The sequence below is a fragment of the Hesperophylax consimilis genome, chromosome 8 (genome assembly GCF_061612785.1).
Source record: "Hesperophylax consimilis isolate HC1 chromosome 8, BYU_Hcon_1.0, whole genome shotgun sequence".
NCBI lineage: Eukaryota > Metazoa > Arthropoda > Insecta > Trichoptera > Limnephilidae > Hesperophylax > Hesperophylax consimilis.
Genome location: NC_142843.1, coordinates 34,871,894 through 34,898,304, shown reverse-complemented (window position 1 = coordinate 34,898,304; position 26,411 = coordinate 34,871,894). Strand labels below are relative to the sequence as shown.

At 36.1% G+C, this 26,411-nt stretch overlaps 1 protein-coding gene across 4 annotated transcripts in view; it reads left to right on the top strand.

The window, feature by feature from the left end:
• The window catches only part of sprt (PDZ domain-containing protein sprite), a 189,569-nt gene that overhangs the window by 149,177 nt on the left and 13,981 nt on the right, over nucleotides 1-26,411 (top strand). For all 4 annotated transcript variants that reach the window (XM_089634613.1, XM_089634612.1, XM_089634610.1 and 1 more), the window contains 2 exons: nucleotides 6,796-6,954; nucleotides 12,785-12,934. In XM_089634613.1, coding sequence (XP_089490739.1) covers nucleotides 6,796-6,954; nucleotides 12,785-12,934 — 309 coding nt within the window. The remainder of the gene's footprint in view (nucleotides 1-6,795; nucleotides 6,955-12,784; nucleotides 12,935-26,411) is intronic.

The following is a 26,411-nucleotide window of genomic DNA, read 5'->3' as shown; positions in this document are numbered from 1 at the left end:
TTCGCTTTGGGGTTGATCTACAATAAATCCCTTAACTTCACGTTGTGTGATTTGTTAATTCGAAGCCCACCGTTATAGGGTGGTAGGTATTTAATGTCTCCTTTCCATGGTAACTCCCGGTTCTTTTTAGCCAAAGTGTGGGGAAAACGTCCATCGACCCTCAGCGAGTACTACAAGAAACGAGTACGTGTCTCACCTAACTTTCGAATACTGGACCCTATTGCTAATTGACCTAGTAGTTTCTATCATATCTCTACAATTTCCTTGTATCCCCGCCCTTACCTAATGTCCCCGTGTTTATAAATTCTAGATTGTGACATAGAACCGTACCCCTCCCCTCCCTCTTGTGTACGGGCTATTAAACCCTTCGTTGAATAGTGTGTTGTTTCCGCATAAGTGCTGGGACTCTCTCGTCGACCTCTGTAACGATGTACTGAAACTAGATAGATGGATTTAGCTGTGGTTAGTAAACTTTGGGTGTTGCGAATGGAAAGTGGAAACGAGAAAGAAAAGGAGATGGGAACGGATTGAATGACGAGAAAAGGTTTTTTTTTTGCAAACTGGGTCGGCACCTCACTGCCCCAAATGAAATGGTCGCTATTCTTCCAAATGCACAACCCCAAGAACCAATACGTGTCTGGCTTTCCCCGAGGTCTGGTCTAACTTCTTCTTATAGTCGCCTTGACACCTCCGGACCGCTCACGTCAGAGGGAGAGGTAATGCACCTGTTGGAATATCCCAAATCACCCCGCCCCGCTTCCTCCGGCGGACTACTTTACTGACTGTAAAGGGGGAATTTTTCATTGCGTCCCTTGTCATGATGCTAAACGCGTGCATGTTTCAAATAGGTTTGTTCTGGTGAGGCTTTCAACGTCCACTAGCCGCCAGACCTACTATCCACCTCACGAAGGATACTGCAAAGGATCTCGAGGGATTTCCAGTCGAGTTGCATCAACCTCCGGGTAAACCCCGCTTCAGTATGTGTTCGTCCTCCGATTTTGAACCCTCGTTCGTCACGCCGACGTCCCCTCCACGCGATTTTGAAAGACTTGGAGCCCGTTCAATTAAACGCCTTCGCAGCGAACCAAGGCCCAAACATTCCAACTTGACATTAATTTTCATACCGCCTCTCGTGTCCTCTCACCCGACCCGGCCCCGCGAAAAGGGATGACCTTCCGGACTCTTCGTGATTCTCCATACAACGTTGACGCCCCGAAGTCGCGTGATGAGGAAAAGTAGAAAATCTTCTGAGCTGAGGAAGTTGTGTGCTTCCCAAGACAGCTTACGGACAACATACTCCAACGGCGAGTTCTAAGCCGAGGCCAAAGGTATTCGGGAATTTGTTAGTGAACATATAAGGTTATACAAATATTATTAATTTGATTTTTTATTTGTTTTGAGCATGAGTTGGTTGCAGCTAGTCGCTTCCATGTTGATTTGAGGTGCCTCTGCGCGGCTGCCAACTCGGTAGAATGTACGACTTTTGTCGTCAGGCACGGACGTCGAGTGATTTATGGGGTCCCTTTTCTTCCTTATGGGTCGTGTGTCGCCACTAACTGCTTACAAATAAGTAGGTCATTGGCCTCGTGCTAAACACAGCTGTTAGAAGCAAGCAAACAGTTCTAAATGTGATACTATTTTATCAGTTGCAGCCCCATCTTCGTCGCAATTTTAACGTTCTGGAAATATATATTCATGCAAGATCACTCACCCAAAATCGTTATATTACCAGTCCAGTCGGGATATCGACGACATGTACATTAATCCACGTCCAGGGGCTGTAGGTAGGATGTAGAAGCCCCTAAGCCGTTAAGGGTTCGTATTAAATTCGAAATCGATTATCTATGTCACCCGTCTACTCGCCAGTAGGAACTATAACCATATTGGATCTAATTTTCTAGCTAAAATTTCTACCTTCATACGCCGCCCCGTAGATAGCACATAAATTACCGAATACTAGATTTCGGAATGTTTAAGCGGATCATTTCTTTCAATAGAATATCTCTTCCTCCCTAACCGTAAGTTGATAGTTGACATGCATAGGTATTTGTTGGCCTCCACTGTGCCTAGTCTAGATATCTCTCCCTATCGACTATTTTAGAGTATCTAAGTAAGTATTTGCCGAGATCTACCCAAAACCCCCTCCCCCTCCCTAGAACCTTTCATATATTATTTGCCACGTTCACTTCGATTTTTTCACTAAATTCTTATATCGTGTAAACCGTTAAAATCCTTCCCGTGCTCGCAAGGGAAACACTGTCTCTTCAATTTCACAATAAAGTTAGAACTTTGTCTTAGCCGTTTTCGTCAGGTCATTTGATAATTATTATGGTTCTCTATTTTTTTCTCCTCTAATGGCACACGCGTTATTATTAAACATTACTGCAGTTGAGTTTCATCGTTCTATATTAGTCTAAACCAAGAGACTCCAACCCGTGAATTTAGTATTGTCTAATTATGAGTTTACCCTTTTTTTTGGTTGAATCTAATTAAATTTTAAAACACTTCAATTATTTCAATTAATATTAAAACCACAACTTCACTATATTTAAAACTCTATCAGTTTAGTTTAAAGATAGCACACCAAACTGTCGCGACGTTAAGTTCTCGAAGCCCGACTCCTACCAAGTTAAAACGAAAAAGCCCTGATTCCCTCCAAACAACGCTATTTAATAATGTTTTTTCGAATAAATCGACTTAAAATTTGTGCGACTTTCGCCTTTATGAATTCAAGGTTTCACTTCCCGTTAAGTTTAGAATTGCATAACCCCGTTTCAGGATTTTTGGCCCCCGCCTGCCGAGTTGAGGTAGACACCTACCCCCCTGCCGAGACGGGTACAGGCGTGTACTCGGTGACCTGACTTCCGGGCGCCCTCCCGTAAATGATTTTCGGCGATGTAGATTATTGCGCAAAATTATTTGATTATTTTTCCTCGTACGCGTGTTGTGTCCGTAATATTGGTTGATTTCCGGCCTATAGACTAGGTGTAGCTCATTTCTATATCGTTGTTTTCGAAATCTTTCCGAGAAATTCGCTATTGATATCGATAATATAATCGATAAATTATCCCAACTAACGGAAGCTTTTCACCTATTATGTCCAGCGCTTGCGCAATCCAGTATCCTTCCTTGTGTGCTGCCTTCTAGCATTTGATTGGTGTCTACACGATCCGTGGGTGATCCCAGGACACATATACCTTCCTCTCGGTGATGACATACGTAGGCATTCGTTCCAAAATTTGATTCGACACGTTTTTTGTAATTTCGCCTACCTGTTTTGACTCTTTTCGTGATATCCGCCGCATATCTTCTGGTAATTTTTCGTAACCCATCGCTGTCCACTACCCGAGTCGGTGACACCTCTTCCATCATGAGCTAAACTACCTTTCGGGTTTCTTTTCGATTCCTGGTCCTTTCTTTTCGGTGATCTACGCCCAGTACATCCCTGTTTTTACAGTTTTTTTGCGTCTAGTTTTAGCCCAACCCATATACTCTTTTCTCGCTTCATCCAGGAATTTCAATATATTATCCTCGTAACTTTGTTTACGCGCAAAAAAGGTCGTAAAATTTTGATCGTTAATCAAAGACTTCGTGACCCATTAACTTTTATGTCTTTTCTTAATTACCCAACTTGCATCTCCTCCGTGTTAATATAATTAGGCAATTTCGGCCAAACGTCCTATCTTAAGTTAAAATTTGTGTTCACTGTGGCCACTTGAAAGAGCACTCAGAAGTTCAGCGATCGTAAACAATTCTCTCTACGAGGATCAACTCGTAGTATGTCTTCTGGACCAAAACATTCTAAAAACCCCCTCTTCTCCCACCAAACCGTCACCCCCTTTTTTCGTTATCGATGGTTGGGTATCGCTACGTTTCTGCCTTAGAATGCAAATTTATCGTCGAATTCCAAGTGCCTTTACACGTGTCGTGAGACCGGGTCCCAAGGTTAGCTCAACAGTAAATCAACCTCGAGTGTATCGTGTCTTAGACCGCCCTTAATCTCCGTGATTGGCGAAAAATTATTTAATTGATTTTGGGAATGATCTGATTCGTTGAGCTCCATCACGCCTCTTTTCAATTATTACGTGGTTAACACCTATTACCGACGTAGGTTTCTATAATAAAGCTTCTAGTATGTCCCAAAGATGTCCATAGTCTGTTCGTTTCTCCCTATTCTCTGAACGTATTTTAATTTATGAAAAAAAAATTCTTTACGTTCTCTTACCCCAAACAGGTCCATTACAAGCTTAATTGGCGACCAGTCTCGCCTTTTAGATTTTTTCGGCGCCGATTCTCGCTCTGAGTAGCCTAAATGGCGATATATCGCCCTTGTTGGCAACACTGGTACTGACGTTTATACATTCCGAATGAAGAAAAACGAACGTTTGCGCTAGTCTCACGAAATTCCGAATACGGAAAACGAATTCGGAAATCGAATACGGAAAACGTATGTATGCGGCCAGCCTTAAGTGAACATGATATAAATTGTTCGTATAAAGAGATATTTGTTGGAGTGAATCTGTCCGGCATAAATCCATTTTGATTAGGTGCAATTTTATTAATGTGTATCAACTATAAGTTTTTCAAACAATTTGGGGATTGTAGAGAGCATGCAAATGGGTCGGTAATTTGTGACATCATGAAAATAACCCTTTTTAAATACAGATGTTAGATAACAATTTTTTAAATCGGGGAAGCGGCCAAAATACAATAATTGATTAAATATTTGACATAGTGGCTTGAATTATATCGATACACAGATAATTAGTAAACGTGGATTAATTTGGCAGGGCCCGCTTTTTCTTTACATAAAGTGATTTTATTTTGCGTATAACATCGGGAATGTTTAAATGTTAGGCAGGAATTTGGACCGATTCCATTGAATGAAAGGGTGGATTTTGATCATTTGGGATGTCCTATTCGTAAATATATTTGAAGAAATCAGTAAAGAAGTTAACAATGTCACTAGGGTCACTACTACTTTTCCCTAGATATACATATATGTAGGTATGAAGGGTTTATGTTTCCTTTGGGAATTTAAGTATTTAAATATATTTTGTCATCAAGTATGTTTTTTAGATATAATTTTTTGGATATTGAAGATTTGTATACATATTGAAATAATGTATTGTAATGGTAGTGAATTAATAAATGAGAATATTGTATCACATTACTCTCTGCCACACATTGATTTTGAAATGCAATCAAATTACAGTAATTTGAGTATATATTTGGAAATACGTTTTTATTAATTAACTAAATCGTTCTCGACACCTGCAAATTCATTACGTAACTTTTAATTAATAAATACGTACTTTATCTTGACATCTTGGTTTTGAAATTATTTGGTACGATTTTCAATGTTTTTTGTTATATTTGAACCCATATGTGCAGAAATGAATCAGACCAGACAAGGGACTTTGCTGAAAATCACTTAAAAATTGAAACACCTATCAAATTTTTATTAATGTTATTTTTTGTGATGCGATTTATTTTACACAGTAATATTTCAATAAAAAACTTACCATTTTACGTATTCTCACCATCTTCTTAAACTTCACAATAAATCTATTTTTGATTAAGCGATTTGTACGAACCATAAACTATTTTTCAATTTTATTATCTTTCGAAATGATTTATGGTTTGATTTCCGTTCTAGTTTAGAACTTGCTACAAAACAAGCCAAAAGTTCAACCTTAATCAACCGAACGGTCCGTGGCTCTCCCATGGAAATAGTTGCGAACAATTTCTGATTCATTAGCTAAACAACCAAAATTACAGGCTAAATTACTATCCCGTAATTCATTAAAATAATTATTATTTTCCATTCAAAAATTTAAAATTTCATGTAATATCTATATCAGATCATCACCTTTTGAAGAATTTTACCGTCGTTTTCAGTATAATTCATTCTCCGTGATACGAAAGCATAATAAATATTTCAATGTCAGACAATACCAATGAAAAAGTCGTAAACACCGGAATTAAGCTTATATTCCCATGGCGAATATATATTTATTATTGTGCGAGCAATTTATTTTTTACAATACGCAATTAAACAGTTGAAAACTATTATGTTTTTGGTGCCTAATCCAATTTAATTCTGGTGAAACTCCCAGTCAGTGTTTCCTGTACTTTCGAATTTCATTGAGATAAGCAACATCCACAAATTGCGGATTTAATGAGACATAATGTACTTGGGTACACATTTTATTTAATAGATATAGCCACATAAACAGATTGTCGAAAGTTTGGGAAGATTTTGAAAGGATATATTTTCATTTTAAAAATAAATTAGATAAATTCACCACTTTCTTGTTGAAAAGGTTAAATAGCATTGTTGTGCTGTAATTTTTTCTTGTTTTCGATATATTTTAGAAGAACAATTGTTGCTTCCTATTTTGCTGTTAAAATCTGAGTAGGCATCTACCTATCTCAGCTTTTGTCGCTTTTATGCTAAATGATTTGATACGGAGAGTAAGCTGCTGTGATATTCGAAATTAATGCTATATTTTTACGCGCTATTATAAACATGTTTTATGGCATTTCATGTATTTAAACTTTTTAATACCAATGCATATTATGAAAATCATTATTTTTCGTTACCGCCATCTTTCAGATATTAGCCAAATCTTTGAAAAATAGAATCTAAGTAGAAAAACGCACTTTCTGAAGGTCTGCTTCTGTTGTTAAGTTTTTTTTATCATTATGTTTAAATTTACAGCTTTGTTTTATCCATTTCATTTAGTGCTCCAACAAATCATCTGATCTTGTACTTGAATTTTATCACCACAGCAACATAGACGTGAGAATTCAGCAAGCTGAGTTGGAGTACCAGCTCGGCAGGGAGGAACTGGAGTTACTGACACTCCTGGAGCAGAGCAGGGCGCTGCAGCTGCTCTTGGAGCAAGACGATAACGCCAAAACAAAACAGGATCAACAGACCATTTATAGGTGAGCATGGCTTTTCAAAAATGATTCAAATTTTCAAGTTAACGTGTTAACCGATCAAACCGAGGTACGTATGACGTCACGCGTGCCGGTCAAAAAATTATTTTAACTATGAAATCAACATTTGTAAAAAAAAATAATGGTATTTAAGTTAGAAGGTGAACATTCATAGGTAGGTAGGTGTTTTATCATTAAATTTATTTCAATTTTCGTTATGCAGATAATCAATCAAATTATTTGCTTTGACATATTATTTAAAAGAAAACCATTAGATCGTGTTGTTTGGAGGATATAATATTTTTTAGAAAATCTAGGGCACTATCTAAAATATATATGTATACATATATTTTTTAATAATTTCACCTGATTTACTGAAGCGCTCTCTGGTTTAATTAAATCAAAATCTCTCCATCAGAGTTTCAATTCAGTGAAGTAGATAAGTTTGTAGAACCAAGGAGTAGAAAAATATTTGGAAAAAAAGTACAAAGTACAAATACAATACAAACAAAGTACAAATAAAGTATAATATTGTACCAAGAAAGTACGAACAAGGTATAAACAAAGTACAAACAAAGTACAAACAAAGTACAAACAAAGTACAAACAAAGTACAAACACAATACAAACAAAGTACAAATAAAGTATAACATTGTACCAAGAAACTACGAACAAGGTGCAAACAAAGTACAAACAAAGTACAAACAAAGTACAAACAAAGTTCAAATAAAGTTCCAAATAAAAGCAAAGTACAAACAAGTTTGGGAATCGCTGGTTTGCTCAACTGATTGTATTTCTTCTCCTGACGGAACCCTAGAGACAGTAAAGATAGCACGAAAGGATTATTGATAAATAGTTTATGGATACAGATAAGTCTAACGGCAGTGTCTGCTGTAGTTTTTCTGGCGTATTTATATGGTATGTCTTGACAGCCATTAATTATTGTCATCTCCGATGTCCCCGCTCTTTCTTGTGATGGATATAATCGAGACGTCCATTTCGAAATGTTCGATTCGTACGATTGATCGAATATTTAACAAAGCACGATTAGTAAAAAATAATCCGTGGAGGATTGACACCTCTACGCCTGAGTGGGAACCCAACGCATGTGTCACTCGAACGCCTAAAGTAAACAATTTGTTGAAATAACAACGATAGTTACTGTATTAGACGCTTCTAATAAACAATACACTTTCTGGGACGTGATATTGCAACATAAATTTTCTGCGTCATAAATTCACTAAATCAATAACACTTTCGGTAGAAGGCTGAAATAATTCTTCGCGATAATTATATATACTTACAACACTGTACACATTTACTAGGCAAACGATACGCAAAACTTGAATTTATAGGTACCTGCAGCGGAAATTTATGTCCTACTTAGAACCATGATGATTCCATTCCGGATGTAATGTTGATTTGTATATTGTAATGTTCGAAATTCGATACACGAACCTAAAATTATTCATTTCGTCAGCATTGAAAAAGTTAATCCAAACAAAATCACTGAAAGTTTGCAGGTCAGAAGATGTAGCCCAGATACTTTCAAGGCACAATATTTATCTTTTTCTTCCCTATCACTTACTCTTTCACAACATTACCCAATCGAGTAAAATATAACATGAAATAAGACACAAAATATTTTTATTTAAGTATTCATTGTTCAGTAGTTATACACATTACGTGTCCGGATACGCATCTCATAGAAAATAAATCAGATAGTCTGAGCACCATGGTTATTGGTATATTTGATGCTCTGGTAAAAAGATGACTCGTTGAACTTTGTTCACCATAACTAAATCAAAGAAAGAAACAGTTCTTCGCTCGGTTTTTTTATTGTTAGATAACTACGGTCGTGAACGAGTTTGGCTCTTAACTGCCTTATAGTGAAGGCTGTAAATATTCGAAGATGTCATTGAATTATGTATTAGTGTCACAAATGCGTTAAACGTGTTATCTGTGAGAATAAATAATGTGACTTGCGAGAAGAAATCTCATCTTGGAAATGTTGTTATGCTGAAAGAAATGGGAGGGGAGAAAATATTAAAAATATGAAGGTTGGAAAGTACTGAAAATAAAATATAGCTAAAGTAATTTCAATGTTGGTACCTTACTGGGAGTTTTTTTCACTCTGAAATATGGTTCACTAGCTGTGAAGTTCCTGCCGTTGCCCGGGCTGTAAGAGGAAGCAACAAGCAAAAAATGTGTATATTCTTGGTATACCTTATATTGTAGGTAATAGGCATTAAAATCGCTTGACAAACGGAGTCTAGAAACGTTCGATTTCAAGCACAAAACTGGTTTTTATTTATTTTGTAAATAATTTTATAATAAAAAACAAAAGTTAATCAAATGAAACTGTTACAGATACTTTTAGCTATAATACTAAATTTTTAAAAAGTTGTTTTCTTTACGCCTTCATACATTTCTATTGAAAAAAATTTTTTTTTTTTGTAGTTTACATTTATATTATTTATTGAGTAATTTTTTTTTATTTGTATTCTACTCACGCGAAACGATAGTAAAACCTTCAAATTATCTAAATCATTTTTTGGTACTCATAATATACACCAATTCGTTATAAAGATTAATCAAAATAGTGATTTAGCATTAAGCTTCGCCTTAAGCAAAGTTTTTCGAAATCAGGTGTTTATAGTAATTTTTCTAAGTAAATTTTATTTGATTGAATTGTGTTATTTCACACTTTTATCATTTAAGATACTCGTAATATATAATGTATTGCGGCACGTTCCAAGTTCGCAAGATACTCTCAGTATCTCCCCTATGTAAGATGACCAATCAGAATTGAAACGTTACTTGAAATGGCTTTAGCCGTATTTGGTGACCAGATCTAAATAGCCAGTAGTTACCAACCCTCCTCTTCTAAATCTCTCTCCCCTCTTCACTACCTTCAGCCTCACAACGTACCCCAATTTGGGATGCCATAGTGTCACTGGCTCCAGACGGTTGGGAACAGTTAGGACTCTTGTGCGGTATTCACATTGAAAAATATGTGTAAATGTTTAATTTTTTTGTTTACGTTTATTTGTTTACTCTTTTAAAAGCCACGATCTCTGGGTCCAGAGCCCAGGAGCGGACCATTTTTTAATCGAGAAAAACGATCAGACAAAGTTAATACATTATTTGGGACTGGTGAATTTAAGCCTGATATATTCAGCTTTTAATCAACTTCTTATCTGCTCTTTACATCGGCTTATCTCGGCGCATCTCCGTATAATAATAGCAGCCGACTTAATTCGCGCAGTGCGCACGTGGACTGCGCAGAAAAATGGGGCTGCGCGAGTACCTCCCAACGCGTACTGTGCACTGCGCATCCCGCATGCAGATTCTTTTTATACTCCGCCAAGACCGTGCGCGAAATGAAGAGCCTCGTATGTTATGTTTATGTTTTTTGTAAATTAGTGGTGTAATTTTTAAAAAGACAGATACATTATGTGTTTAAAAAGTGCACGAACGGAAGCGGACATGTTTACAACAGAAAGGTAAATTTAGGCGTTAAATTTAATTCGAATCTAGTTGCAGATTGATGTTTTTTTTTATAAATTTCAACATTTTCTTTCGAATAACTTATTGTCATATCGCTGGTAGCATAATATATAATATTTTATTAGGTATCTATAATTTTTGTGTTAAAATACCAAAATTAGGTACCAACCTAACACCGTAAAATATTTTAAGGCGATGCCATACGTAGTAATGCAAAATCATGTGTTTTTGGTTTGATAATTTGGTCGCCTAGAAATGTATCAGATGCTTTAATTAAATACTGCGAGTAGAATACATCTTGGCCTTTGAAATACTCGAGTATTTTTTAGATAAGGCTTTTTATAAGCCCAGAAAAAAATAATGTATAAGGCCTATGAAAACTGCTTTAAAGTTCAAAATCTCAGTTAAGTTATTTAGTTAAATCTTAATTAAGTTATTTATAAAATGATCGGAAAAAAATAAATATTTATGCCTGAACATCCACAAAATAAAATAAAAGGCACTTTTTGGCCATGTTTTTTTTCTTGCATAAATATCAAAACAGGCGGATAACAAGCGGGAATTTAAATTTTATCGCCATCTACTTAAGGGTTGTTATTGATAGCGGCTCAATTTAAAATATTACACGACGTATTGCATCGCCTTAATATACTTTTATATGGGTAGTTATGTTAGGTTAGGTTAGTAACTTGACTGTGGATGCATAAGAGGTACGTACTGCATAGTTACGTCAATGTGAAGGTACCTTATATAATTTTATTTACAAAATAAATGAGAAATTATTTTTTCGGTAATTATTAATTTCTATTTAGACCCACTAATATTACGAATTACCAAAAACAACACTTCGTTTCCAATGACATTTGTTAATTTTCGTGTCCTTTCCCAGAAGCTGACTAATAATTAGCAAAGTAAAGATGGAATGAGTGCAATCTCCCTTCGGTGCACATCGTGGAGGCACTGCAGAACCTTGGTAGTGCCTGAATTATTGTAGCACACTCTCAGATTGTACCACTACGCTGCTGGGTACTGTATTACACGGGTTACGTGGCTTAGATAATTTTCCAATTAAACGAATAAACTCCGTGGAATCTCGTGCAGGAAGTCATCATAGTATACCTACATCACGTTCTCGTACATCCCAGCCCGCATCGTGGCACAGAGTCCGAGTCCCATAAACAATGTATTGTAAACGTGCCTCCAAGCTCCCGGGTTGCCTAGGTCAGAAATATTAGTTTTTTATCCTAGCACTCTATGCATTCAATTTACTAATCAAGCTTGCTAGCAATTTGTAATGCCTGCTAATCCGGGAACGGTCTGTAGGAAGTGTTAATTGTTATTACTGTTTACTGTTATGCTGACACATTTCTTACTGTTGTACTTTTACATTTTCCACACAGGAGGCCATGAGGGGAAAATACATAGGGTTTAGTTCATCTTTCTATGTGCAATGAGGTCACACAATTGTTTTTTTAAGCTGCATACTTGTCTATAAGGTCATAGAACTGGTCAACGCAATGTTAAATTATCCAATTCATCGGTCAGTCATGGAAAATGCATTATTTGCGAATAGATTCCACAGCTGACAATGTTATGATATTGAACTACCTATCTGTGGGTTGAATCTTTTGTAAGGTTCATAATACAGGGTGTATCGGCACTAACCCGACAAACTTTAACCAGCTATTCCTTAGCACATTTGGAGTAAAAAATGTTATGGGCACTTTGCTGTCCGGTAGCATTTTTTTTTCAATTAAAAACAAAAAAAATTAAATTTCCACACTACATCACTGTCATTGGCATTGCGTTTCGTGTTCAACAGCTGTTATAAGCAAGTATGTCAAAAAGCGTCTTCGCTCTTTCGCACACACTAAATAATAATAGTTAAAAATGAGACGAATGATGCCTTGCCATTTCGTTGTGATTGTAAGTGTGCGCCAATATAGGTACACACGTGCATTATTCAACGGAATTCGAATAAAATATTTGCCAGATGGGTTTTAAAACTTTGACAAAGGATAAAACAGTGGTGACATGTGGTGAAAATATGAATAGTAAATTTTTATTAAAAAAAAACATTACCGGACAGCAAAGTGCACATAAGATTTTTTACTCCAAATATGCTAAGGAATAGCTGGTTAAAGTTTGTCGGGTACGTGCCGATACACCCTGTATAATACGTCACTAGATACTTTAAAATATTTTCATTTATAACTCATCATACAATTGTACAAATAGAAATTTCAGTTTGTTTATATTAATATTTACATTGATGTAATTTCCGAGCGTCATCGTATGTCATTTTTTAATGTTGTTTTTGTTTGTAGTTGCATCGATGGCTCCATGGTGGTGACTCTGCACTGCGTACAGGTGGAGTACGACCCCAAGTCCCCGCAATTCGGGGCGGGGGCCCGCGCTAGGGGGGGGCTCTGGGTGGACTGGGCGCTGGACCACACGGGCATGTGCAAGGGGGACAGGTTAGTTGACTTCTTATTCTTCATTCGTTGACCCATTGCTGAGGATCGTGAGCCCCACTCCCATTTCCATGGTGAATCCAATCTTTCTTATTCTTCATTCGTTGATCCATTACTGAGGATCGTGAGCCCCACTCCCATTTCCATGGTGAATCCAATCTTTCTTATTCTTCATTCGTTGATCCATTACTGAGGATCGTGAGCCCCACTCCCATTTCCATGGTGAATCCAATCTTTCTTATTCTTCATTCGTTGATCCATTACTGAGGATCGTGAGCCCCACTCCCATTTCCATGGAGAATCCAATCTTTCTTATTCTTCATTCGTTGATCCATTACTGAGGATCGTGAGCCCCACTCCCATTTCCATGGTGAATCCAATCTTTCTTATTCTTCATTCGTTGATCCATTACTGAGGATCGTGAGCCCCACTCCCATTTCCATGGTGAATCCAATCTTTCTTATTCTTCATTCGTTGATCCATTACTGATGATCGTGAGCCCCAATCCCATTTCCATGGTGAATCCAATCTTTCTTATTCTTCATTCGTTGATCCATTACTGGGGATCGTGAGCCCCACTCCCATTTCCATGGTGAATCCAATCTTTCTTATTCTTCATTTGTTGATCCATTACTGAGGATCGTGAGCCCCACTCCCATTTCCATGGTGAATCCAATCTCCACTTCTCGCGGTCCTGCGCTGCATGGAGAGCTACGGACCGACGCGACGTTCCGGACATATTTGGACCGGAATCGGACAAATATCACCAGATCACTACTCATCACTGATGAGAGATATTTTCAACTTTTTTTTCAAATTTTATTGTCAACACTGGAATGAAATACATGTATATTATCATTATTTATTATTTTTTATCTACACAGTACATCCTTTACTATAAGTCATAAGCTAGGTACAAATATTAAGTAATACATGGTTAAAATACCTATTACGTATATCTAATACAATGTTTTTGTAATTTCGTCTGGGAAGAAATTTGTTCTATTTTTTTCTTCTTCTTTTTATTTCACTATACATGGTTGCATGAACCAGTGAAGTTTCCGAGTCAGATTCAAATTACGCACAACAACAAAAAAATAGAGTAGAATTGATTGAAGTGGAAAAATAATATCTCTAAGAAAAACGACGATTGAAATTATGTAGATAGCTAACGTAAATTAAACAAAAAAAAATAATACTTGATCAATAATGCCAACAAAATGATAAATTATAAAAAAATGTATCAAAATAACTTAATGAAAATGAGAAAATGTCAGATCCTATACACATCACTTAGTTAGAGGGTTCGTAATTAACATTTTGATTTAATGTTTTTCCTAATATACATTTAGTAAATTGGCGTGAGGTGAATAGAAAATGTCGACATCTGAAAAGATTTTATTGTATTTTGTGTCCTTTTAAGTCCTCAAAAATGAATGTTGTGTGGTTAGTTTTTGGATGTGGAATATGGAATAGTTTGTTTAGATTTTAGACTATAAATGGATACAGTATTATTTATCACATCGATAAATTTTATTACTTATTTATAAACAAGAGAAATCCTTTTAACGATGTCGTTGGAAGGCAAAGTTTTATGACGCGCGGTTAAAATGGAATTAATAGATTTCTGGTTCGGAGATTAGCAATAGCAGCTAAAAAGCCTCGCAGTTCATACAGCGAATGAAATAAGTAAAACGCATGTACAACAACATAAGTAAAAAATATTAATTAAGTCATTGGGTGTTAATTGGATATCGCGCAATAAAATTTTGTCACATTATAATTTAAGACGAGCTGATCGAATCTTGAGAATGAAAAAAGGTCAAATAAAATTTATTGCTGCAATAAAATTGCAAAGATACGGGTTTCGGAAGTGAACAAATATCTTGTCTTGAGATATTTAATACGGACGTGGAAAATAAAAAACACAGTGACTATGTAAGATATTATTATATCGTATTGTTATTATACTTGTTTCGTATACGGAACCGGTTGGTTATCGTTTCGAGTGTTCTACATTGCCTGAAGACAGTTATAAAACAATTAACTCTTCCTGCATTACAAGTTGTATAATAATGTATTACGTGGGACTTAGTGCTTATCTCGCATCTGCACTCCAATTTGTAATGTAGGATGTGTTAGGTTATTATGTATTTCATTTAATTTGTAATGTGGGATGTGTTAGGTTATTATGTATTTCATTTAATTTGTAATTTGGGGTGTGTTAGGTTATTATCTATTTCATTTAATTTGTAATGTGGGATGTATTAGGTTATTCTGTATTTCATTTAATTTGTAATGTGGGATGTGTTAGGTTTTTATGTATTTCATTTAATTTGTAATGCAAGAGAGTCGGCTCAGGGTTCAAAATTAATTTTCAGGGATGCCGAGTTGAATATGTATTGTCTAGGAAATACAATTAATTATCCAAAGTAATACATATTTTTAATGTTTCTTACTACAGCTGTAATGAAAATTTTATAAGTTCTGTCAATCTTAACAGTCGACATCATGGTGAATATTATAAATAATGGAGAACCAATTAACCTAACCTAAACGGAGAAAAATGAGAATTACTAATTTTTTTAAGAATCTCTTCATGAATTGATAGGTTTCCTGATAAACTTTTAGTAAAATTTGAATGTATTATCACGATTTCGGAACACGTGTTCATAAAAATCCTAATATTTTTGCATTTCGTCATAATGGTTTGCAATTCCTTTTTTAACCGGACTGCCAAATATTTAAAGAAATTCTTAATAAATCAGCAATACTCGTTTTTATCCTTGTACCAACTGAAGGTCAACAATAATAGTATCTACTATATTGTATATTGCGTTTTTTTTCTTTAATTTGGTTCATAATATCAGGATTTAATTGTTCAGCAAATATTTTTTACTTATAAAAATATTAAAATATTTTTAGGCAAACACTTTTTTAAGTTAATCTCTGGTACAATACACAATCCGCCTATGTTGAAAGAGGTTAACTTTTATGTCCATAACAATTTATACTCGAGGGAGATCCCAAGAACTCTTATATGCTCCGAAAGCGAGGACTTCTGCCTATCAGAACGCGCCAATAAACAGAGCGACTCAACTCCTTAACGATTCTTTATTAGCCATCGACATTTTCAATGTCACCTACAGACAATTCAGTAACTATCTTATAACACACGTCACAAAATAGTAAAACTGCCTCTGTAAACTTTTTAATTTGTAATCTTCTCCATGATATATTGGTGTATAACCGTTTTTTTGGAGAACATGAAAAAAAAATAAAAATAAAAATAAAACCTCTAGAATTTTACACAGCCTGAAAATCATTTGGATAATGTATATTTATATCGTCAAGTTTATTGCTGCTTATTATGAACGATAGAGAGAGATAATAATCTCTAACACACTATGGAGTCAATGGTGTATTATATTTAGATGAGACGTGAAGCAAAAAATGGGTTCTACTTTTTGTTACCTCCAATTGATCCCCAACACTAACTAAAATTACCGAATCCGATCTACGCGTACCGATTATCGCATTCTAATAGTGGAACACGTTTCGATGTGATATGAGTACACAATAGCGGCTCTAATTGTACTGCTCTATGTATGGAGTAGGAATTCATTTAACTTGAACTCTTTTAATACGAGACAATACCAACTTTTTATTTAAGAGTACCAGAATCTTAACGGCGTAAGTGAAGAAGCCGTGCACAAAAATATGAGATGCGCGCCCCTGGTGTATTGTACAGACCTGCGGTTGAATATGCCCTTGCAAATCTCTTAAATTAAGTCTGAATTATAACGCATAAGTGATGAAGTCGTGTAAAAATAATATTCGGCGCGCGTCCGGCGTAATGGACGGACCTACAGTCGACTTTGCCCTAGCGGTCCTAGAAAACAGATCTTTCTGTGGGGTTTATTTTAAATATTTATAATGTACGCATTACTAAAATTTAAAATATTTCTAGATGGATCCCTCGGGAAGTTACTAATGCATCATCTAAAAAAATAAAAGTTTGCCCCTAGTTTTGTAGTTGAAAATGGTATAATAAAATTTTCAAAACCCTTTACATAAAATATTATAATAGTAAGTTTTTAACTAATCTTAAACAAACATAACTTACGTCCGTTGGGATCCATCTAGAAACATTTGAGATTTTAGTAATACTTTCATCAGAAATAATAAAAATGAGCGCCGAGCAAACCCCCGTTATTATAGTCTTCTGTCGCCTAAATTTGATCTAATAAGCATAAATTTGTAGTAATAAGTACTGATTAAATATGTTTTTTTTTTTAATTTATTGAAGTTTTTCTCACGCCAATTCCCACTGAGCGAACGAAAACATTTAAAAATAATAACACACCTAGAGGCTAATATACTAATTGATCACTCGGCAGTTGGTACGCACGCCATCCACGCCAGCTATTATTGGCGAAGCTATTCTGCATAGATTCTATGTAGTTGAGAAAATTAATTTAATAGATTATTGTTCCGAGAACTGAACGCAATTTAACCCAATAAACTATTATAACTGCTTTCTGATCTGAGTCAAAGAGCATGAGTTTACTATGCGGGTATACTCGTACAAGACTTTCCTCGCTACATCCATCTCAATGTCGGAAACGAAGAACAATAGATCAGATACAGGAAAGTTGCCAAGATGGATGTTGCTCGCAGGGAATTTTCCGACAAAAAAACCATTTGCATAAGTACCTATTGCTGAAATTTTCTCATGAAATAACCGTTGATAGACCTTTTGCTAAGAGTTAATTGAATCGACCCGATATTCCAGATACGCGCCGTTTAAAATTGTTCTGTGCTTAAGTTTGTTGTTTGAAACAATTGGGTTACCCACAAGCCGAGTCCCACGTGCCTAATTGGAGCTAGCCACATGCATGTCCCGTGAACATCGCAACAAAAGAATTCTCCATTTATTACTTACTCTGAATATGGTTATTTTAAAGTGTAAGCCTCCTTGATGGTGGGACTCCACTTAGAGACTCCAGATGTTAATTTATTCAATAAGCCTCGTCTCCAACCTTTTCGGGATCACCGGCATGTTGTCCATAAATCGTTGTCTCGGTCTGCCTAAAGTACTGGTACCAGATGGGAAAATTCAATTTGGAAGGCGCCGCCCCGGGAACACCTTTGCCATAGGTTACCCCAAGTGGTTCGTTACGTTTGGTAATTTAGCAGGGGTACCCGGGTTCATCAGGTGTGTTAAAGATTCACCTGTCCACCAGCTGTGTGGCGTGCCGGATCTGGAGAGGCTGGTTTGGGGAGAGCCTTTTACCTCTCCAACTGGTCTATCTTGACCTTTGGAGGGAAAGATCATTCGTCCCTCACTCCTGGACACCCTGATCCCTAGATTCCTACCCACTCCTCATACCTTTTTCCTTCCCAGAACTTCCACTCTTTCATTTCCTTAAATATACCTTTGACACAGCATCTCCAAAGATGACCTGGATCTTGAGCGAATTTATTATCCTAAGGGCCTCCTGATTTAAAAAAATATATATTGATTGGATTTTAATGGTTCTGTCGTTCCCTACTCCAGCGATCTACAACCTTTTTTAAGCCGTACTTCAGAAGAAAAAAATCCAAATTTATAGGGTGCATAATCTGTGCCTAAAAGTTTGGCAGTTAGGTAAATAATTTCAGGCAGGGTTGCTAATCGCTGCCCTACTCAATGACATAACCAATCCATAGTAATCGACTGGCTCTTTCGCTGCTGTCAGTGCAGTCTTGGTGTCATGGTATCAACGTTGGTATGTTCCTACCTCAGTATCTTGTCTCCGTCTGGGGTGAACATAATTGGGTTATTTTTTTTTTTTTATAGTGAATACCTCACAAGAGTCCCAACTGCTCCCGTCTGGAGCCAGTGAGACTATGGCATCCCCAATTGGGGGATGTTGTGAGGCTGAAGGTAAGTGGGGAAGGGAAAGAGGAAGGTGGGGAAGTACCTGGCTATTCAGATCTAGTCACTAAACACGGCTAAAGCCATTTGGAGCAACGTTTCAATTCTGAATGGTGGTCTTACACCAGGGCGATACTGGTAGTATCTTCTACTCTGGAACGTGCCGCAAATATACTATATATTATTTTAATTAATTAATTGTGAAATAACAAAAATTAATCAAATAAAATCTATTTGCGCACGCCGGGTTCGAACCCGCGACCTTCGGAATGGCAGTCCAATGCGTTACCACTGGACTATGCCGGCCGTCATGTTATGTCATTGAGTAGGGCAGCGATTAGCAACCCTACCTGAAATTATTTACCTAACTGCCAAACTTTTAGGCACAGATTATGCACCCTATAAATTTGGATTTTTTTCTTCTGAAGTACGGCTTAAAAAAGGTTGTAGATCGCCGGAGTAGGGAACGACAGAACCATTAAAATCCAATCAATATATATTTTTTTAAATCAGGAGGCCCTTAGGATAATAAATTCGCTCAAGATCCATGTCATCTTTGGAGATGCTGTGATGCGGTTATGTTTCTGTCTAGTCTGAACTTACTGAAAAAGATTTACTCAACCTTTTTCACGTTATCGCGTGATGAAATTGTTGTTGGCTCCGGTTTTTCAGTGTTTCATTTAAGATAGACCTTGCTCAATGTCAGTGGGATCGTGATATTGAAATACTTCACACATTTCGAATATACTTGGGAATATCTACAAAGAAGAAGTTTGCAATATTTTTCAATTTTATTGCTCAATTTTTAAAAAAAAGTTATCATGAGCGTAACGCTATTTAGGTGATCGGTTTGAAAAACGTCACATTGTAAATTATAGGTAGTAAGTATATTTAATTTATAATTATTGTTTTCAGACTTTGGCTGAATTTGACTTCGGCGTGTGTGTGACGTTTATTTGGAAGTTGTCATTTGGTGAATTGAAACGTGTAGATATCTAATACCTATTATATTAATAATATACTTAACAAATAAAAATAAGTCACATGGAATATATATTCGAGATAGATGATATTTCTGTCACTGTTACACGCAACCAGTTCCTTTGATGTCAATGAATCCGTCGGTATTATTTCTTCGGGGAACCGGTTTCTTTTGGAATACCGTGTAATTGATATATAAAATGAAAAATTGTAAAAAGCTGCAAAAAGCGCCAAAGTATCTTTTCTCTGGAGAGAACCCAGTTCCAACATTTACAGGATAACGAACCGGTTCCACATCGGTCTCCGGTAACTGGAACCGCAGTGACACAACACATTTCAGATATTAACCATCTCTAATAGAAATGTAGTTAGGAAAAGGTACACAGGTATTAATATAACGCATGAAGGGATGAAGGCACAGCAAAATAAATTGCTTCCAACTGGAATAATGGCGTTCTGTCAGCCAGCAATGTTTTTTAATGTGGTGAAAGGGTTGATTTTGTGTAATAATCCGTGACTTCCGCTCATTCGAGTAGCAGCAAAAAGAACAGTTGTGTCAATAAGTACATAGTTTACAGATGATCCATCCATAGATTTCATAGCCATGTAAGAAATTCAACTTAACTTCAGCGGATCTTGTGATAACGTTCTTCTCAGTGGATGAAGTGGCATTACGAGATAATTAAAAAACCACAAATTAATGGATCTCATTTACAGAATTATTGTCTACATTTTACAATTTATAGAATATCCCCAGAAGAACTGAAAAGTTGCAGTGAGTTGACTTTGACAGCAGGGGAGTGGGGATTGGTGAAACACCAAACAATAGTATTATTTAAGAACTCTCAAACTAAAAAAAGTGGGTGTGTCAAGCCTACGCAAGACAGAAGTGAAACTTCTAGTTTCAGCTGATGCTTGGCGTGGCGCAGTTCGCTGGTGTCTGAGAGAGAGGAAAGAAGAGAAGAGAGAGAACGTTCGTGAGCGGCTCCCCCACCTCAACAAGGTTTCACTTCAAAAATGCCACAGCCGAGAATCGAACCTCGCTTAACTGATTGAAAGCCAACCACGCTGAGCACCAACTGTAAGCAAAGCCGCATAAATTGATTATATTATGTAGGTTCTGAAAATATGAGAGCTTGTTATGTTTTATAATGTTACCTACATCACACCCAAAATATAATATATTTTTAAAAATAATGTACAATGTACAGAAATAGAATCCCACACAAGATCGCGTAGTGCGCTCTAGCGAACGGATATTTTATCAGAGGGAGATAGTTTTAATTTTTTTTTCTGTAAATTATTACATATTATCAAAATAAATAAATTAATTAAATAAATGTAATACAATTATCATAATATACGGATTAGATAATAATTTTAATCCAACACAATAACGCAAAGCGCGCTCTAGCGGAGTAATGTTTTATCACAGTGAGATAAGTGTTTTTATTATTTTGCAATATTATTTTCTTTTAAAAAATGTTCTGACCTACTAAAAAATAAGATATTGAATGAAAAAGGCGTTAAAAACAAAAAAATAATGTGCGATGGCCGAGAATCGAACTCGGATCAACTGCTTGGAAGGCAACTATGCTGACCATTACACCACCAACGCCAGTTGTCGGGATGAGCTAAGAAGCATTTATATGTTACTTCAAAACTTTGACTAGATCAAATGAACTTTAATCGGTGGTGGGGGTACCCGCATTTTCGTTTCGGTCATGAGTCGGTTTTACTCCGGTCCTCGAAATTGCATGACGCGCGTAAAGAAGTTTCACTTCAAAATGTAAAATAAAAAATTGGAAAAAGATTTTGTCGCATCTGGGAATGATAAAAATTGATAAATTTATCGAAGGAACTATCTAGATTGCAATTAAATTCGGGAAGAATCTTGCAATCACGTATAAAGATAGAGACCAATAAATATGCGATGATGAAAATAATGTTGGTAGTTCTTATTCGAAGTATGACAAAGTCACATATGACTGAAAGAGATTGGGTCGCATTAGCGCAGTGTTAGAGCAAAGCCCTGGCATTTCTGAGATCCTGAGTTCAATTCCTAGATGCGACCGAATCATTTTCTGATTTTTCTTTTTCACATATTTCGTTTTAATAGAGTTTTTAATAATATCTTCAATGATTAAATATAATAATTTTTAAAGTTTAACTCAATAAGATATTCCACTATAAAAAAACATTATTGGTGGACAATTTGAAATCTAAAGCATTTTCTCACCATTTAATTTCTTAGTAAACAGCTTTTTCAATTCTGCCTGAAATATGTTTTTATTTTTTTTTTTATTATTTCTATCCCAACTTTTCAACCTGATTACTCAGTTCGACTTTTATAGATATATATATATATATATTTTTTGCAATTTATTAAAAGGAATGGCTGCGTGGTCTATTTCCCACAAAACTTATTTTGGATTTGATTACCCACAATAAAAATATAACCCACAGTAAATATTATCTATGGGTTATTTTTAATTTAAATTATAAAACATAGGCCGTTAAAGAATTATTTTTTCATGATTTTAGAGAAAACTTTAGCAATTATTTTTGAGTTAAAGATAATAACAATGCGGATTCCGGCGGAACCGATCGTGCGGTGATCTTCTCGCGTATGTGACGCATGTTTGGGGGCGTTGCCTGGAACATCACGGTGAGACCCAAACGGTCGCACTATACATATCCAAGGCCTTTGACCGGGTCTCGCACCGAGGACTTGTCAACAAATTGCCTTCTTACGGACTTCCCGCATCCCTGTGTACGTGGATTGCTGACTTTTTAAGGGATAGGTCGATTCAGGCAGTTGCTGACGGTTTCACCTCTTCCTCACACTCTATAAATGCTGGCGTCCCACAGGGATCGGTTCTGTCTCCGACTTTGTTTTTGTTGCACATCAATGACCTTTTGACATGTGCACCGATTCATTGTTGCGCGGATGACAGTAAAGTTCATTATAGCTTTTTGTTTGACAAGCCCCCAAAGGGCACACAAACTCCAACGGCTCGGAGGGCTTTGAAGCAGAGTATGGACGGTTATCTCGAGAGTATTTCCTCCTGGGGTAAAAATAATCTCGTCGAATTTAATGTTTCAAAGTCCCAATCCTGTCTGATTACGTCTAAAAGGGATCCAAATGATAATCTAGTCTCCTTCAACGGAAGCAATCTTCCGAACAGGCCTTCCATTGATATGCTTGGTGTAACTAAAAGTGACCAGCTCAGGTACGGGGGCTCCATCGAAGCCAGAGTAAAGTTGGCCTCTTAGAAGCTGCTACTTTAATAGTACACAACTTCTGACCCTGTACAAATCGCAAGTGCGCCCTAATGTCGAATTTGGCAGCCATCTCTGGTCCGGAGCCCCTAAATACCTGAAAAAAACCCTTGACTCTGTGCAAAAACGGGCGGTCCGTTTGATAGATTCCCCAATCTTAACAAACGGACTGCAATCTTTAGAGCACAGGCGTCAGGTAGGTATGCTGTCCTTGTTCTATCGGTATTACAATGGAAGATGCTCTGAGGAACTAGCGTCATTGATCCCTTCGGCACCGGTGCGTAGTCGGGATACACGCCAAACGCGCGCCCAAAATTTGTACACGGTTGACATTTGTCACATGAGAACGGGTCGCTTATACGATTCGTTCTTAAGTTCAACAGCTCGGCTGTGGAACGAACTGCCGGCCTCTGTGTTTCTTCCCTCCTACAACATGGGACTCTTCAAGACCCATGTTCACTCCTTCCTCTCCACCAAAAGACCCTCCACACAGCATCTCCAAAGATGACATAGGCCCTGAGTGAAATTATTTTCTTCAGGGCCTCCTGTGTGGAGTTAATATAAAAAATAATAATAATTTTGCCCTACCTGCTACATAAACAGATGAAATATAAAATTAAAACGATTTAAAAGAAGCATTTTGGTAGGCTAAAGTTTAAATTATAAATTACCGATTTACGTTGGAACACTAACTAGATCGTCGTACAATGTTTTTATTTGGATCCCAAAAAACGCATTTTTCACGATTTTCCATTAAATTGGTACTATCGTAGTAGGTTGTGCAAGATTATATAATTACTTAAAAAAATAAAATCAAGATAAATCGAATTCTTTAATGGTTTATTTTAATAATTTAAAAAACAATGGTTCATACCCGTAATAGGTTTTTATTATAAATTATGTTTTTTTTTAATTATTCATCTTGGTTAAGTGTTTTGGCCTCAAATGCCTAATTAAGTTTATTGTGAAAAAGAACGCACCGCCGTACCTCTTTTGCCCCTCGAATGGAGAAAATCAACGGATTTTGTGATAGGTAAAGATATAAATTGATATAATCTTGTGTTTAAAACATTAATTTATCAAAAAAATAATAATTAATATTTGACAAGTCCAAGTATTTCACCTAAAAAATGTATACAATTTGTATCAACGCCATCTAGTGAGAGATTTAGCACTTACAATGCCTTTCTCATATAAAAATAAAGTTGGTTGTTCTCAGGTGAAAAAATGTAAAAAGCAGTAATTGTTGAATGAAACACTAGCATATATTGAATATTTTCTCGGGTAAGAAATAAGCCCCCATAGCTCAGTGGTCAGAGCTTTCGACCGGAAATCGAATGGACACGGGTACGAGTCCCGTTGGAGTCATGTATTTTTTATCAGGAGATTTTTTCAATGTGGATGAGTGTTTCAGGCGAACAATTATTGCTTATAAAAATAATTGTTATCCTTTGTGCTATGCATAAATAAAATCTTGTGTTTAAAACATTAATTTATCAAAAAAATAATAATTAATATAAATTGACATTAAATATTTAAATATGATATCCATTCTTTTTTGATTACTCGTGATACAATATAATTGATACGTAAGTTCAAATGATACTGGCGCTCATTACTTTAATACGGATCTTGAATTTTCTGTAATCCTTTCTTTGGCCAAATAGCCATTATTTACTGTATATTAACAATTCCTTTTGCAAAATTCTTCCAAGTCCTCAACGAGCTTGGACGAGACCATAAAAGCCAGCAGATGAAGTAGATAGAGCAGCTATAAAATTTCTAGATTGCTTTAGTTCCAAAGTATAAGTAACTATTAAATTATAATGTAACTATCCGCATCTTGCAGCAGCTATTTTTTAAAAGAAAATCGTAAATTGATAACGCCATATTCTTATCTTTATGGCATTTAATGATATTACGATCGCATTCTGGCTTCTATTAAAACGTACTTCTGCCACCATAATACTAGACCTCCTAGCTATGAGGAACTCGAGAGAGGAGAGTAGAAAAAGGCTTGTTTCCGCTTTAAGTGTTGTTTTAACCGATTCCCCGCTGAGTTCATTCCGTTATAGTCTGGCTGCAGCTAGAATTCATCCATGCGGTTTATATAAGGAACCTGTTTATTTTCTCATCAAGCCCTTAGTTGTTATACGTAAAGAAAAAACTTAAGTATGGGTTAAGGTTAAGGCAAGAGGGTAGTGTTGGAATTTGACAAGACCTGTTTTTTCTTGTTTCTTTATTACATGATCAGAAAGTTTACGTACCTACTTTAATCAAGAAAGTACAAGTAGCCACTTCCTCTTTTTAACATGGGGCTGAGAAAAGTTTTCGTCTTTACCTATCGTTCAAGTTTTTTAACTGGTAATAACTTATTCTTTTCCCGTAAACTCATCAACTACTGAAATTGCTTATTTGTTAAAAAAAATTAAATGTGTGACTAATTTCACCAGAAGTTATGAAAAATTAAACCTACTTCGAGCACTCGTACACGCCCACAGTGCGTCTAACAATTTATCTCTTCAAAACTTTCTGCCTAATAAAATTAACAAATAATATTAATGACAACAGTTTTGTTATTAGTCGATATAATAATAACAGCGAAAACTTATTATTAATTATCTAGTTGAGAACCAATCGTCTGTATCAAATACCAATTATCTTACACCTATGTAGCTATAAGTGGTGTGCCCCAGGGCTTGCATATTGGACCTATTCTTTTAAAAGTATTTATAAATTATGCTACCAATATACAGGGTTTTCCTAAGAGGTGTTATTTTGATATTCAATCGTAAAATATCAATGGTTTCGTTGCTTGTGTGGCACGTAGCGCCGTCTTGTTGAAATTAAACGTTGTCCCAATCAATACCATCCAATTCCGGCCATAAAAAATCATTAATCATCTCTCGATAGCGCAATCCATTCACCGTAACTGTTGCTCCAGCCTCATTTTCGAAAAAGTAAGGTCCAGTAAGTAAGGGGTTTTCCGAGCCCCAGATGCGAAAATTTTGCTTGTTGACGAAGCCACCGAGGTGGAAATGGGCCTCATCATTCAAAATGATTTGCATTTGATTCACTCAAGTGAATTTTAATAATTTCAATGCGTTTTTGAAGCGTGTATCGTTCCATTTTTATTAATGGCGTAGTTTCTACTTGTCATATGTTAAAAAATGACAGCTTCAAAAGTAAAATCTACCGAAATAGCGGTCTATTCAAAATAACATTTCTTATTGGAAAACCCTGTATTTACTCGTGTTTATATTTTTTGTATGCAGATTATGTAAAAATTTACCGAAT